The 17,500-nt window shown below is 37.7% G+C and overlaps 1 protein-coding gene across 2 annotated transcripts in view; it reads left to right on the top strand.

Moving 5' to 3' along the window:
• LOC106870489 (dynein axonemal heavy chain 7) overlaps nucleotides 1–17,500 on the top strand; it is a 255,489-nt gene that overhangs the window by 205,530 nt on the left and 32,459 nt on the right. For both annotated transcript variants that reach the window (XM_089359464.1, XM_089359463.1), the window contains one exon: nucleotides 5,835–6,068. In XM_089359464.1, coding sequence (XP_089215590.1) covers nucleotides 5,835–6,068 — 234 coding nt within the window. The remainder of the gene's footprint in view (nucleotides 1–5,834; nucleotides 6,069–17,500) is intronic.

The following is a 17,500-nucleotide window of genomic DNA, read 5'->3' as shown; positions in this document are numbered from 1 at the left end:
GTTGAATAATTCACATTTGGAAACATGGATGTTTCGTTCATCACCCTTAAACAACACTTATTCAGGGACCTTTTGAGTGGGACGGGCTACTCGGCCTAAAGAAAATTCTAACTGGGCCCCACCTGCAAGATCATGCGCTGTTTATTTTGATATAAGATCACCCTGTCATGCACTTATCAGACGGGTAGTCATGATGGGTATATTGGGCTTCGTATGTTTGTACCCCAGTGTCCCTTTGATGGCTCTCTTACTCAATAATGATAATAATAATAACAAGAGCACTCATGGAGCACAAACCTCCGCCAAGGCAACACTAACATCTTCTCAACAATTAGCCAGAGATGATATTTAAAATGAGAATATCTGAAATAAACTCGACTGAGGATAGAACATACTCAGAAAACTGCTTTATTTGGGACAGCGAGGATTTTGAGAATGGTAGTTGGATGTTATGAATCGTGGAAAGAGATCCTATAAGAATCTTGATAACAGGTTGTTGTCCGCACTTACAGAATTAACCAGGGCAGGTGAAATCAAGAGGTCTGTGAAGTGAAATGGAAATAATAATAATTTTGAGATCAACAACTTCGAGGGGAAGGTGTTAGCTGATTAAATCAACACTAGTATTTGATTGGTATTTTATTTTATTGAACTTGGAAGGATGTAAGACATAGTTGATCACAGCGGGTTTTGAAATCAGAATGATCAGATTGGAACCTGGTGCAGCCATCTGGCTTGCCAGTCCTCAGTCAAATCGTCCAACCCATGGAAAGCGGACGTAAAACGATGATGATGATGATGATGAATGAGAAGAGTTATACCTAAATACCACAAGGTATTTTGTATGATGCTCTGATGATTCTGCTAGTCTACCGGTTTCTTTTATTGGTTCCCAATATCCAAGATGCTGGAAACATACATGGACAAAATACAAATCAGTTGGGGTATACTTTGAGTAAAACGAATGCCAAATCAGTAAAATGATCTTAGATGCACTTAGAAAAGCTGGGAGGGTCACAGTTGGAACAGTTTTTATAATTTGCCTGCTCAGTCAGAGATGGCCTGTGGTTAAACGACATCCACAAGAAATCTCATTATAGCTATTTGCATGCTGTCATTATCCATTGTCTGTTCTCGATGTTAACATGAATAAAATGAAGATAATGCTTGCGGAACAAGGAACGGTAGTTTATGGTTAATTTCTTGCTTGAGATGACATTCTTCACCTCACAATTATTAATCATAAAGAAATAAAACCACATAAAAGACAAGCAAAGATGTGAAAACACAAAATATAGCAATAAATTACATAGGTCAAAATATTCATAGAGAAAGCAATATCATGAATATATCCATCAATATAGCCGTGTGAGACATTCTGATTCACCTCCTCATGAGGAGAAGCATTACCATGTATTAAAGGACGCATATAAAATGGCTTATTTGGAAGAATGTGTCAGGATGCATCTGTATAAATTATTTCTAGTTAGCCTTTTAATGTTCCCTGCAATAAATATATTAACACTAACTTATTTTTGTTCTTATTCATCCTTTTTTTTTTTTATCCATGCGATTGTTATCTCCGAGATAATATTTATTCTCTGAGCAGTTTTATTTATCTACACCAACCAGTTTACAGTCTTGTACATTTACTTTGACATATCTGGCGGTGTCTCTATACTTTGCTGACAAGGTCTTAATACGGTTTAAACATGTCCTGAGTTGTCTCCCATACTTGCTGGAAAATCAAACTAATATTAGCCATTGACTAATGTTGGTTTTTCTTTACTACATAACTATTTCTGATCAGATTATTACTTGCAGTAAATACGTTACCACTAACTCTCCCATTTATCTATCTATCTTTCTGTTTGTCTCACTACATATATGGTGATATATTACATATATACATATATGTGTATATGTATATACATGTATGTATATATAATATATATATATATCATCATCATTATATATACAATATATATGTGTGTGTATAATATATATATCATCATCATCATTATATATACAATATATATATATATATATATATATATATATACACACACACATATATATATGTATGTATATATATGTATATTTTGTTCATTTGTGTCACGTCCAGGCAAAATAAAATCTACCTATCAATATTTTATTTGAACCAGTGGTTGATATGCCTTCAGGTGAAACAGAATGTATTTTGTTGAACTTGTTGTTGATATAACATATTGACCATTGAACTTTGCCCTTTGATCTCTTTATTCTAGGCAGCCTCATCATGTTTCTATGTACTGGGTACTCAAAAACTGTCTGCATATCTTTTTATCTGTTTCACAACATTATTTTCTTTGAAATCACCCCTGAATTAAATATGTTAACATTAAATGAATTATGTGTATATAAACCTTTCTTATCATGCAGACATTTCAAGTGCTTTGTATGCAAACTAAGGTAGAAAAATACAATAGGCATAGCAACTTATATATCTCTGTATAGTACAAACACTAGAGATATGAATAAATTATGTTGATTTTTAATTGTTTTCACCTTCATACAAAATGTTCATAATGTCATGTGGTAGGTTGTTATGGTCCACAACCAAAACCATAAGGTTTTCTGAAATCTCAAGGAGGATTCTTAGAAATAGTTGATAATTTCTGTTCCCAAGGTGACTTGATTAGCAGTGGAAGAGATTGCTCTGAAAGTATTTTCACTAAAATAAGAACCTCTCTGTCTGAGTGAAAGGTAGATTGTACAATGCTTGGATATGAACTGCAATGCTACATGGTAGTGAAATGGCCCTGAATGCAGAGAATATGTGAAGCCATAAATAAATGGAGTTCGCATGCCTCACTGGATGTGCAGGCAGTGTCAGTATGTGTGTGTACAACAAAGTACAAATGTTTTGAGGAAAAAAAATTGGGCATAACAAACATCAGATGTAGCGTGCGAGAGAGAAAATTGCTGCAGAATGGTCATGTGGTGGATATGGATGAGGACTGCTGCATAAAGAAGTGTTGATTACTAAATTTGAATGGAACCTGTGGATGAGGGAGACCTGGGATGATTGATGTATGATGAAGTCGACAAAAAACTGAGGTGATTGGCAATTTGCTGTGCTCAAGAAGATCCATCCATCTAAGCAAGAATGAGGCCCTAAAAATATATTGGGTCATGTTTTTATGTACCACACCTAATTTGTCCCTGATGTATCCCACTACCACTACTCATCTTCCAAACACTCACTCATCTCATCTATCACTCAGGCACTACTCACTCAGCTATTTCTTATACTTATTTCATTTATAAGGCTTTGGTCAGCCCAAGGCCATTGTAGAAGTCACTTACACAAAGTGCCATACAGTGGAGATGAACCTGAAACCACATGGTTTGGAAGACAACTTCTTAACCACGCAACCAATACATATATATATTTTTTATCATTTTTTTATCTTTTTGGTCTTTCGACAGTGGCCATGCTTGAGCACTGCCTTCAGGTATTTTAGTCACATGAATTGACTCTCCCATCCAGTACTTATTTCTCAGTTTCTTTTGCTGAACTGCTAAGTTGCAGAGATGCAAATGCACCAACACCAGTTGTCAAGCAGTGGTGGCAGACAATCGCACACACACACACACACACACACACACACACACACACACACACACACACACACACACACACACACACACACACACACATAAGATGGGCTTCTTTTAGTTTCCATCAACCAAATCCACTCACAAGGCTCTGGTTAGCCTGATGTTATAGTAGAAGAAATTTGCCTAAAGTGCCACACAGCAGGACTGAACTGGAACCAGGTGGTTGGGAAACAAACCTCCTACCACACATCCACACCTATATATATATATATATATATATATATATATATATATATATATAAAAGATTATTAACCTCATCTGTATGTGTGTATATATATATATATATATATATATATATATATATATGTGTGTGTGTGTATTTATATATATTTATATGTGTGTGTTAATATATATATATACATATATAGATGAGGTTAATAGTCTGTAAAATTATAATCTTCATAACAGCTACTCATCTCAGACATTTAGACATTTAATCAATTTTTTTGATATTGGCTATGTTCCCTCCTCATAACTAATGATGTAATTATGTGCGTGTTTGTATATACGGGTTTGCATGTGCGTTTGCAGCTGCGTGTGCATGCGTGCACACTAGAAACCAAGTGGTTATGCTAATTCATGAAGATTGTTATTCATTTCTTTTTTAGGGTTTTTTTCCTTCTTTTCTTTCTTTTCTTTTTTTTTTCTGCTTTGGAATAAGACTTTTTTCAGGATATCTTCAGAATTATGCTGGTTTGGTACCATCCTTCTGTTATATCTATTTTCAAATGTCTGAAAATTTGCCAATGAAGATACCCAGCTACCTGTGTATAGATTATGTGAATAGATTCTATTTTTTTTTTTTTTTTTTTTTTCTTTAATACTCACAGTGGATGTCTTTGGTTCTGTGGCCAATTGTTCCATCATGGATGTGCAGGCATTGCTGTCTTATCCATTCCTTTTCAGGAATAGCTGTATAGGAATAACTACAAGATTATCCAGTAATGTTAACTGTGATAGATTGTGTCTTATCCTAGAGGAGACTTATCTCTCATCACAGTGCCAGCGGAAAAAGAAACCAAAACAAACATTGTATTCTACTTAATTCTGTTCTCCTACAAAACACTAGATCATCTGAGAATGTTAACTGTGCGAGAGATTGTATCATATCATGGAAAATGCTTATCTCTCATTCACTTCAGACCATAAAACTGGAGCCAAACTGAGGCCCTTAAATTGTTTCACACTGTAGGTATCATTTTCAATTCCAAATCCTATCGCATCCTGTTATTTAATCCTTAAAAGTTGCGATGCATTGGGTTCACATTATAAAAACAAATGGTTTAGCTCTTACTTGAGGTTGACTTAATTGTTAAAAATCACAGAATTATAAGCAAAGAGGAACATTTGAAGTAAAAGAATGAAATTGTGGAAGCTTCTATACAGTTGCCCAGCTTGCTAGAAATAGTGACTAAATCTCCCTCAACTTACATCATAGTTTCTTAAATAAAGGAGTCATTAGACATTGTAGTAGTTCCTGATATTAAAAAAGAAGTAGGATAGTCACAGCTGGAGTGTCTTTGGTCAATGGTCTGCTGGATCTAGGCTGACTTCGAGGTAAGGACACACTGAAAGGATACACTGACTAATATAATCCTAGATGCAGTATATCTGAATAAAAGACGGGATTGTCATGGCTGGAGCATCTCTGGTATGTCTATTGTATCAGGGCTGCCTAAGGTTAAACAATAACAACTCTCACCCTAATGATGCCTGGTAATTAAAGTTTTGACACCTGAAGGATAAAACGGTAACATCAGGGCCAGTAGGACTCTCTCAGTGGGTTTGTGGGCCCAGAAGGATGGTTGGCAACATTAAGTTTGGGGAGACTTCCTTACTGTGGCCAAGGATATTTTAATTAAATGGAAGTTTACATTATTTTTGTGTCCTTTGTCTTAAAATCTTTTATCACATGTTCTGTGACCTCTTCAGCTACTCTCTGTCCCTTGTGTCTCTTCCTCCGCTCACAAGGCTTTTGTTGGCCTAGGGCTATAGTAGAAACCACTTATCCATTGTGCCACACCGTGGAACTGAACCCCAAGACCACATGACTGGGAAGCAAGCTTATTAACCACACAACCACACCTGTGATTATATGTGAGATATTAACTTGAACAGAGATCACATGCAGGATTTTTCTTCCCTCAAACATTGATCTGTTATTTTTCAGATGTTCATCAAGGAATACGCCGAGGTTCCATTTGAAGCCATCACGTACATGACTGGAGAATGTAACTATGGAGGACGTGTCACTGATTCCTGGGACAGGCGTTGCTTGTTGACCATTCTAGCAGACTTTTACACCCCAGCAATTATAAAGGAAGCCAAATACAGGTTCTCCTCCAGTGGTATTTACTATGCCCCACAGAAGGGCACATATGAGGATTATGTGGAATTCATCAAGGTAACGTCAGACTGTCATACTAAGTTAACTGTTGTTGTTATTATTTCTATTTTTATTAACCTTTTAGATACCAACCCAGCTGAAACTGCCTCTATCTCTGTAGTACAAATGTCTTGTTTTCAAAAGTTCTGAATTAAAATCTAACACTAGCTTAATGATAACTAAGTTATTTTACTAAATTCTTTGTTATATTTAGAATTAATTGAAAGAAACACAGAGTATCTCAACAGAAATATGGGAACAAAGGGGTTAAAAGCACTCATGCTGGTGCCATGTAGAAAGCACTAGTGATGGTGCCACATTAACCCTTTTGATACCAACCCACCTGAAACCACTTCTGGCCATGTAGTACAAATGTCTTGTTTTCAAAAGTTCTGAATTAAAATCTTCCACCAAACCTTAGTCACAATTTATGTTCTTAACACCGGCTTAATGATAACTAAGTTATTTTACTACATTTTTTTGTTATATTTAAAATAATTGAAAGAAACACAGAGCATCTCAAAATAAATACGGTAACGAAAGGGTTAAACCAATCATACCCGACCTAATTATTCTACCTGTCTTATGTTCAAATCAGTTAGATCCAGCCTTTCATACCTAGCCTACGATGTCATTCTTAAAATAAACAATGACATACTTTGAAATCTTGAAGCTACAAATGTCTTGTTTTCAAAAGTTCTGAATTAAAATCTTCCACCAAACCATAGTCACAATTTATATTCCTAACACTAGCTTAATGACAACTAAGTTATTTTACTATATTTTTTTTTTTGTTATGTTTAAAATTAATTGAAAGAAACACAGAGAATCTCAACAGAAATACGGTGATGAGAGGGTTAAGGCAGTGAGCTGGCATTTTGTCTTTTTTTATGTTCTGAATTCAAATTCTGCCAAGATCAACTTTGCCTTTCATCCTTTCACAGCCAATAAAATAAGAACCAGTTGAGCGGTGGCGGTCAATGTAATCAACTTACCTCCTCCTCCCCCGAAATTGCTGGCCTTGTGCCAAAATTTTAAACCATTATTGTCATTATTATTGCCTTTGCACAGCTTCTAATGCTAGAGATGTACTACAGTGTCAGCTGTTCACTTTCAGTGAACTAAAGTAACACCTCTTATTTTTCGAGCACCTTCCGGAGTATTCCAATGGTTCCAAGCAGTGCTGTTTTCTGCAAGTGCTCCACCCTTATTGCAGCCCCTATTTGTTCAACGTACTTCTCGAGATTTTTGCTCACTCTTCCCAGGGCTCCGACAATTCTTGGTACTACTGCTACCTTTTTTCCTCGACCACAACTGCTTAACTTCCCAAGCTAACCTGTCATATCTCTCGACTTTTCTTTCTTCCTTATCACATACCTTGTTGTCAGCTAGGCATGCTATTGTCTATGATCCAACATAGTTTGTTTTCTTTGTCATTATTATTATTATTATTATTATTATTATTATTATCATTATTATTATTATTATTATTATCATTATTATTAAGATGGTGAACTGGCAGCCAGGCGAAATGTTTAGTGACATTTCATCGGTCTTTATGTTCTGAGTTCAAATTCTGCCAAGGTCAACTTTGCCTTTCCTCCTTCTGGAGTCGATAAAATAAATACCAGTGATGCACTGGAACCAATGCAATCAACTCATTGCCTGCCCCAAAATTTCAAGCTTTGTACCGATAATAGAAAGGATTGTTGTTGTTGTTGTTGTTGCGGCCATGCTGGAGCACCGGCTTTAGTCGAGTAAATCGACCCCAGGACTTATTCTTTGGAAGCCTAGTACTTATTCTATCGGTCGCTTTTGCCGAACCGCTAAGTTACAGGGACGTAAACACACCAGCATCGGTTGTCAAGCAATGTTGGGGGGACAAACACAGACACACAAACATACACACACACATACATATACATACGTATATACGACGAGCTTCTTTTCAGTTTCCGTCTACCAAATCCACTCACAAGGCTTTGGTCGGCCCAAGGCTATAGTTGAAGACACTTGCCCGAGGTGCCACACAGTGGGACTGAACCCAGAACCATGTGGTTGGTAAGCAAGCTACTTACCACACAGCCACTCGATTAACAACGGAGGTGGATTCTTTGAAAAACTGAGTTGCAGGTGTAAGGACAAGTTAGAAAAAGTTCAGGGAGCCATTATCTCTGCTGGCAACAAAAGGCTTCTCTCTTTAAGTGAAGAGTGAATTGCAGGATGCTTACATACAAAGTGTGATGGTGAATGATTGAGAAACATGAGAATTGAATGTAGAAGATGTGTAAAGGCTTAGAGAGAAATAAAGTGAGTGTGCTTCAATGAATGTATAATGTACAATGTTTGTGTACATGAATGGCGAAGTACAAATAAATTTGAGTAAAAATAGATGACTGGATACAAGAGGGATCAACTCCAGTGTAGAAGGGGAAAAAAATATCTGCAATTGTATGAACATGTAATATATTTGGTTAATGGCAAATAAATAAAGAAGTGCCTAGATATCTAAATGGAAGGAACCTGTGGATGAAGAACTAGAAAATCATGGGGCAGAAGTGGTAAAAGTAGATCTGAAGGGATTGAAGTTTGTGGAAGAAATGGCAAAGGAATGCAACATGTGGTGAAATGATGTGTGAGAGAAGATTTGTTTAATCCATTTAAAATAAGTGAAGTTGACTGAGAAAGAAATGCTATTGAATGCCACAAATGGGGGGGGGGGGGGTTCAACAAATAAAGAACACCATGAGTGTTTATTTTTTTAAAAACATAACAATTTGCATGTCGAATTTAAGTGAGGACAAGTGTAGCTGTGTGGTAAGAAGCTTGTTTCCTCTAACACATTGAGCCACTATCAAAAGCACAGTTCTGTTAATAGTCAGTGCATGAATGGACAGCTATATTTTTTTAATTTTTTTTTATTTATAGTTTCAGCTTAGAGCTGTGGCCATATATATATATATATATGTATGTATATATGTCATCATCATCATCATTGTCGTTTAACGTCCGCTTTCCATGCTAGCATGGGTTGGACGATTTGACTGAGGACTGGTGAACCAGATGGCTACACCAGGTTCCAATCTGATTTGGCAGAGTTTCTACAGCTGGATGCCCTTCCTAACGCCAACCACTCCGAGAGTGTAGTGGGTGCTTTTACGTGCCACAGGCACGAAGGCCAGTCAGGCGGTACTGGCAACGGCCACGCTCAAAATGGTGTATTTTACGTGCCACCCGCACAAGAGCCAGTCAAGGGGCACTGGCAACGATCTCGCTCGAAAGTCCTTACACATGCTACGGGCACAAGTGCCAGAAAGACGACGCTGGGCACAGGTGCCATCACGATTTCACTTTCGCTTGCCCCAACAGGTCTTCGTATGTGTGTGTGTGTGTGTGTATATATGTGTGTGTGTGTGTGTGTGTGTGTGTGTGTGTGTGTATATATATATATATAGTTGAAATTTACAGAAAAACAAAAGATGAAGACAGCTGTATAAACAACAAACAGGTGTTTTAGTTTAACATTCGGGAAGGTGAGAAAGTCTTTTACGTTTTGAGCCTACATTCTTCAACAGAAAGGAACTCGAGGAAATAAACAGAGACCGAATAAAATATATATATATATATATATATATATATATATATATATATATATAATACAATATATATTATATGTATACATCCTTTCATACATATATATATATAATATATATATATTCCTCATTTAACATCCGTTGATGATGATGATATATATATATTTATATATTAACATATATATATATATATATTTATATATTTGCATACATACATACATACACACACACACACACACACAAATGCTTGTACGGATGTACACAAGATAAAAAAAAATGTACTTCATAAATGAAGTTGAGTTTATTCATAACTAAATTCATGTGTGTGTGTGTGTGTGTGTGTGTTGTTGTTGATTGAGTGTATATGAAAGAGAAAGACTAAGATAGAGAGAGTGAGATAGAGAGAGATAAGAGACAGCAAGAGAGAGAGAGAGAGAGAGATAAGAGACAGAGAAAGGCTGATCAATTGTTGTGACGGATAGATTACACACAAGACGACAGCCTGGTATTCTTGAAAGGAAGGGTAGGTGGGTAGGTGTTGGAGTGGCGACGGAGAGGAAGCACCAACATCTACAACAACAACAACAACAAAAACAGAACACAAACAACAGCAGCGAGACTGGCGGAAACTTAACTTTTCCAAGTCTTCAATTCAAGTCATTTTTATTTCCTTGCACAATCTCAACATTTATTGACTCAGGATTCACCGTTCTTTTTATTCTTTATCTTATTTTTCTTTTGATCGACACACTTTCTCTCTCTCTCTTTCTTTCTTTCTTACTCTTTCCTTCTCTCTTTTCACTTATTCTTTTATTCTCTCTCTCTCTCTCTCTCAACCTCTGACTATCTCTTTCTCTCTCTGTAGCAACCTCCTATGGCTCTTTCTTATTCTCTCTCTCTCACTTTCTCCCTCTCTCTCTCTCTCCCTCTTCCTTTATGCTCTTTATTTCTCACTTTTGTATCCTCTCACACTCTCTTTCTGGCTCTGTTTGTCTCACCTTCTCTTTCTCTCTCTCTCTTTCTGGCTCTGTTTGTCTCACCTTCTCTTTCTCTCTCTCTTTCTGGCTCTGTTTGTCTCACCTTCTCTTTCTCTCTCTCTTTCTCCTTCTCACACCCTTCTTCTCTCTCTTCCCCCTCTCTCTATTCCTTCTCATTTTTTCATCTCATTCTCTATCACTCTCACACCCTTTCTCATACCCTCTTCTCTCTCTTTTCTGTCTCTCTCTTTCTCTCTCTTTCTCACACACTCCCTTTCTCTCTTTCTAACACTTTCCCTTTCTTTCTCTCTCTTTCTCACACTCTCCCCTCTCTCTCTCTTTCTCGCACTCTCCCTCTCTCTCACAAGTTACTATTTCATATTGGACATTTCTACATTTGTTTATATATTATTGTCTCATTTAATATTTACCAAGTGTGTGTTAAGTAGAAATTGAAAGAAATCTGAAACAGCCGCAGACATAATCTTTATTTACAAATCCATCCACCTTTTATATTTTTTATGCTGCTGACGACGATGATGATGATGGACATAAAGTGTGGAGATTATCATGGAATAAAATGATTTAAATAATAATAATAATAATGATAATGCTGATAATAATAATAATAATAATAATAATGATAATCTCACTCAATAATAATAATAATCTTTTCTACTCTAGGCACAAGGCTTGAAATTTTGGGGGAGTTGGGGGAGCAGTCAGTTAGATCGACCCCGAAAGGATGAAAGGCAAAGTCGACCTCGGCGGAATTTGAATTGGAAGCACAAGGCCTCAAATTTGAGGGAAGGGATTTAAGTCAATTACATCGACCCCCCCCCCCCCCGTGCGTAACTGGTACTTATTTAATCGACCCCCGAAAGGATGAAAGGCAGATTCGACCTCGGCGGAATTTGAACTGGAAGCACAAGGCCTCAAATTTGGGGGAAGGGATTTAAGTCAATTACATCGAGCCCTGTGCGTAACTGGTACTTGATTTATCGACCCCGAAAGGATGAAAGGCAAGGTGGGCCTCGACAGAATTTGAACTGGAAGCACAAGGCCTCAAATTTGGGGGAAGGGATTAAGTCGATTACATCGATAACCCCCCACCCCCCGTGCGTAACTGGTACTTATTTAATCGACCCCCGAAAGGATGAAAGGCAAAGTTGACCTCCGCAGAATAATAATAATAATGATAAAAGTAATAACAGCAATACTAACAAGAATAATAATAATAATAATAATAACGCAGTACAAACAAGAACAATAATAATAATCATAACAACAACAATAATAATAATGCTAACATCAACAATAACAAAAAGAACAACTATGGTAGTAGCAGTAGTAGTAATAATAATGGTGTTTGCAGAATCTTAGAGATATTTAATTTCTGTTATGATTAATGCAAGTAATTCTACAAACAGGAACTTATTGCTTCTTCATATTCCATCTTTCAATAACCATTCTCTCTCTCTCTCTCTCTCTCTCTCTCTGTTTCTCTTCCTTCTGCTTCCCTCCCACCTACCTCTCTCTCTCTTTCATTCTCTCCCTTCCTTCTTCCCTCCCATCCTTTCTCTCTTTACCTCCACCTCTCCTCATTTCTCTCTCTCTCTCTCGCTCTCCCTTCTTCCCTCCCACTCTTTCTCTTTCCCTTCACTTCTCCCTCTCTCTCTCCCCATCTCTTCCTTCTTTCTCCTCACCTCCCTCCTACTCTTTCTCTTTCCCTCCACCTCTCTGTCTCTATCTCTCTTTTACCATTCCTTTTCCTTGCTGTCTGTAACATCTTGAGAAATGCAGCAACTGTCTTGTATTTCTCTGCAGAAATATATCTTTCTGGGACGATTTTGCCAATTTGCATATGCGTTATATTAAAAGCATCTCCAATTTGAGACAAAATCTTGTCAATATGAAATTTTGGGTAACATTTTTGTTATCTTTTCTTTTCTTTTCTAATTTACTTTTGAATATCTGATTTTAATATCCGTTTTAGCCAAGACAGCCGTGCTTATGCCCATATCATATTCTTTATTGTTGGTGCCACTTGACAACAACTCTGTCTATACATAAGATTTTTACCAATTCCTTGTGGAATTATTTTTAGGTTTGGTTTCATGTTTGGTTTTTAATATTTTGTTTTGTGTGTGTGTGTGTGTTTCAAATTTATAATGTGGTAACCCCCCTCCCTGCCAATGTCATCCACTGCTCCTCCTGCCCTGCCGCCACATTGTAAACGCATCCTGTTAACTCTCATCCTTCACCGACACACATAGAAACACTCGGCATCCCCCACCCCCACTCTGTAGACCCCAACACACGCACAAGGAGTGGTTGTGTAGTAAGTAGCTAGCTTACCAACCACACGGTTCCGGGTTCATTCCCACTGCGTGGCACCTTGGGCAAGTGTCTTCTACTATCGCCTCAGGCCGACCAAAGCCTTGTGAGTGGATTTGGTAGATGGAAACTGAAAGAAGCCTGTCGTATATATGTATATATATATATATATATATGTGTGTGTGTATATGTTTGTCCCCCCAACATCGCTTGACAACTGATGGTGGTGTGTTTAGGTCCCTGTAACTTAGCAGTTCGGCAAAAGAGACCAAAGAATAAGTCCTGGGGCCGATTTGCTTGACTAAAGGCGGTGCTCCAGCATGGCCGCAGTCAAATGACTGAAACAAGTAAAAGAGTAAAGAGTATATATACAGACACTCACACACAAGCACATATAGACATACACAAGCATACACACACTGGCACAAACATACACGCACTCGCACACATACACAAGCATACGTGCACACACATATACATACTCATGCATGCACACACATATATATATATACAAGAATATGCACACATGCACACACACTCATACAAGTACATACATTCATACATGCACAAGCACACACATACACATACATATGAAATCAAGACATTTGTACTACAGAGCCAGGGGCAGTTTCAGTCGGGTTGGTATTGAATGGGTTAAAGAATAATGTGAGCTGACCATAAGAGCTTTAGCTGTGTGTTCTTTGTGTATTGAGGGTGTAGTGTTAGGATGTTTCCTACTATACTCACAGTAAAATGCACCCAATACACTCCATTGGTGCAGTAAAAGGAACACTGTAGGCTCTGTGAAGTGTCTGGTGAATGAGTTCAGGTGACATTGGTTTGAGAGAATCCTTTAGTCTTGTTAAAGACATGACAAGCTCTTTAGTGCTGGTGCCATGATAAAATGCACCCAGTACACTTTGTAAAATGGTTGGTGAAAGGAAGGGTGTCTGGCTGTAAAAAAAAAAAAAAGCCAAAATATGCAAGTGAGGATTTGGTTGGATGGCATTAACTCCAAATTAGAATTCAGACCTTGATGAACCATCCAATCCATGCCAGCATGAAAGATAGATACCAAATGATAATGATGATGATGGTGGTGGTGATGGCGATTGTGTTAGTGGTGGTGGTGATGATGATGATGACAGTGATGATGATATGCAGTCACTGTGCATTGGTTCTATTGAAGATGACTAGTTTGTCATGTTCCCTGTTGAAGGATATTTTTTAGGCCCCCAAGTCAAACCTGATTAAAAAACAGATCCGTAATCAAGAGTGTTCTAACCATGAGCATCTCAGGGCTTCCTTTCCATTTTTTTTGTTTTCTTTTTGCTTGTTTGTCTGTTTGTTTGTTTTTACCTACAGCTACAATGTTCCAGAAAATCTTTCCTTAGATGTTTTCGAAGGATATTTTCTAAGAATATTTTTCTAAGCCTCTGTTCATGTAGTCAAAACAGTGCATGTCTAGTTTGCGTGTGGATAATAACGCTTGCATATTAAGAAGGTTGGAGAAGAACAAACGGTGAGTGCCACCGTCTGCAAAACCATCCCACGTAGCAGCATGCGTTGTTAGAACTGCGAGCAGCATAAATACCGTTTCCATGGAGACTTCATAGTTCTTCATATAAAGCACCATATTATTATACTGTAACTCCCATCAACAGAGATTCTAGTCTTTAAATCTACAGCTTTGTAATTACAGGAGACCAGCTATGTTTTATTATCATTGGTAGTTATTTCTCCATTAAGAGAAGCAACTTTCAAGCCATGCTTCGTAGCAAAACAGTTTGAATACTGTTTTATTGGAAATCTATAATTCTAACATTTTTCATCTTTTGCTTTGTATATCTTTTTCTTTTTTTTTTTTTTTTGTTGTTGCTGTTTATAATTTCCTTTCTTTTTCTTGCTGTTTTCCTATTGTTGTGAAGGTAAGTGCTGTGGATAAACTATCGTATGATGGTGGGAAGAGCAATTGTTCTTAGAATCAAACACTTTTTTCGCTCTCTCTCTCTCTTCCCCCCCCCCCTCTCTCTACACCTCGTTCCATTAAACTGCTTTTTTACTCCACTTTCAACTCGTTATGATCCTTCGTTTGTTTTTGAAGTGCTTTCTGATCTAATGAAGATAAATCAGAGAGTAAAAGGTCCAGATTCTAGCTACTTCTGTCATAGTAGTAGTACAGGTCCCACAGGAACACCTGAACTCAGCACTACGAATGTTTGTTGTTGATTGTAATAACATCTCATGTCATTTACATTAAATGGTGTTGATTTATAATTTATTTCATATTCTTCAGGGGTTACATTGTCATCACAAACATCGAAACGGAGAAGTCAGTGTTTTGCTGTTTTGGCATTTTTAGAAGTAATGAATACAGACATGTTTATATTTGCACAAATCAGATTCTGTAATAATTTTCCTTTTGGCATTGTGCCTAAATTCCTTTTGGCTCTTGAGTTATCAAACAACTCTGACAGAGTCAAATAGCCATGTACATCTTATCCAAAGAGCATTAACAAGACACTACATCTCCACTTCTTCAGTAATTTCTTTATTCTGGACATATTTCGAAATGATCTTTGAATGTTGGGCCCCATGGTGGTGAGGGAAAAGATGATGAAGTATGATCTTCAAATGTTGAGCCTCATGGAAACAATGGCAAGTGACCGAGACCTTGGTGACATGCTGTGCATGAGAAGACTGGTCAAGTCAAGTGAAACTGTAGTTATGACCATTGCCAGTGTCACGTAGATGGCACCTGTGAAATTGTAGTCATGGCCATTACTGGTACCGGTATCATAAATGGTACCCCGTGCCAGTGGCATGTGAAAAGCACCAGTTACACTCTCAGAGTGGTTGGCATTGGGAAAGGCATCCAGCCATAAAAACCATACCAAATCAGACTGGAACCTGGTACGGCTTTTCAGTTCACCTGTTCCAGTCAAACCATCCAACCCATGCCAGCATGGAAAGTGGACGTTAAATGATGATGATGATTATCTTGATGATGATATTTCAGTCTCATTAGACCACTTCAGCTAAACATGCATTTCACTGTTGTACTAGCCAAAGTAGAGACGGGAGAATTACTCAGCAGTTGTACAATACCGTACATGGTGAGATATAGATATTTAGCATATTTTACAGGATAAATTACTGAGAGAAATTACTTAGAAACACCATCTAATATCTAACATTGGTACAAGGCCATAAATATTTGGTGGGGGAGGGGGGGGGGTGCTGTCATTGGATTACTTGACTGAGTGAATGTACAAGAATAAGTATGAAAAGTAACATTCTATGGAATAAATCATTTCTGAGAAATTATTCAAGGATACTATCAGCGTGAAAATAATGGTTTCTACACAAAAATATGCTTGGAACCATCATCATCATCATCATCATCATCATCATCATTTTTATACATTTTCTTTCCATGTTGGTATGGTTGGACAAGTTAATGTGGTTTGTGTCAGTTCTTATTTAGACTTACTGCCCTCTTAGATGACTCAGATGACCATGCCTTACTTGTTCATTTAATTTTCGGCATGGTTCCAGTGGCTGGATGCCCCTCCTAACACCAACCACTCTATAGCATGTACTGGGAGCAATTTATTATGGCAGTAACACTTGCAATGTATATTTGACTTTCTGAGTTCAAATTTCGCCAAGGTCGACTTTGCCTTTCATCCTTTCAGTGTCGATAAATTAAGTACCAGTTGCGTACTGGGTCAATCTAATCGACTAGCCACCTCCCCAAAAATTTCAGGCCTTGTGCCTAGAGTAGAAAAGAATATATATGTCTTTATTAATGTATGCTTAAGAATCAACTCACCAAATATTACAGTAAATGCCCATAATCGTCCTTTTACAAACACACACACACACACACACATGTATGTATATATATATATATATACAAAGGGCTTCTTTCAGTTTCCATCTACCAAATCCACTCAAAAGGCTTTGCCCAACCTGAAGCTATAATAGAAGACACTTGTCCAAGATGCCACACAGTGAAACTGAACCCAGAGCCATATGTGGTTAGGAAGCGAGTTTCTTACCATCTAACCATTCTTGTCCCTATGATAGTCTTACCAAGATATTTCAGTTGAATGAGGCATTGATTTACATTTGTCTAATTCCACCTGTGTACAAACGATGTATTACTCTTTTACTTGTTTCAGTCATTTGACTGCGGCCATGCTGGAGCACCGCCTTTAGTCGAGCAAATCGACCCCCGGGACTTATTCTTTGTAAGCCTAGTACTTATTCTATCGGTCTCTTTTGCCGTACCGTTAAGTGACGGGGACATAAGCACACCAGCATCGGTTGTGAAGCAATGCTAGGGGGACAAACACAGACACACAAACACACACACATACATACATATATATACATATATACGACGGGCTTCTTTCAGTTTCCGTCTACCAAATCCACTCACAAGGTTTTGGTCGGCCCGAGGCTATAGCAGAAGACACTTGCCCAAGGTGCCACGCAGTGGGACTGAACCCAGAACCATGTGGTTGGTAAGCAAGCT

The sequence above is a fragment of the Octopus bimaculoides genome, chromosome 11, assembly GCF_046866305.1.
Source record: "Octopus bimaculoides isolate indiv1 chromosome 11, ASM4686630v1, whole genome shotgun sequence".
Classification (NCBI taxonomy): domain Eukaryota; kingdom Metazoa; phylum Mollusca; class Cephalopoda; order Octopoda; family Octopodidae; genus Octopus; species Octopus bimaculoides.
This window is presented reverse-complemented; position numbering and strand designations above follow the sequence as displayed.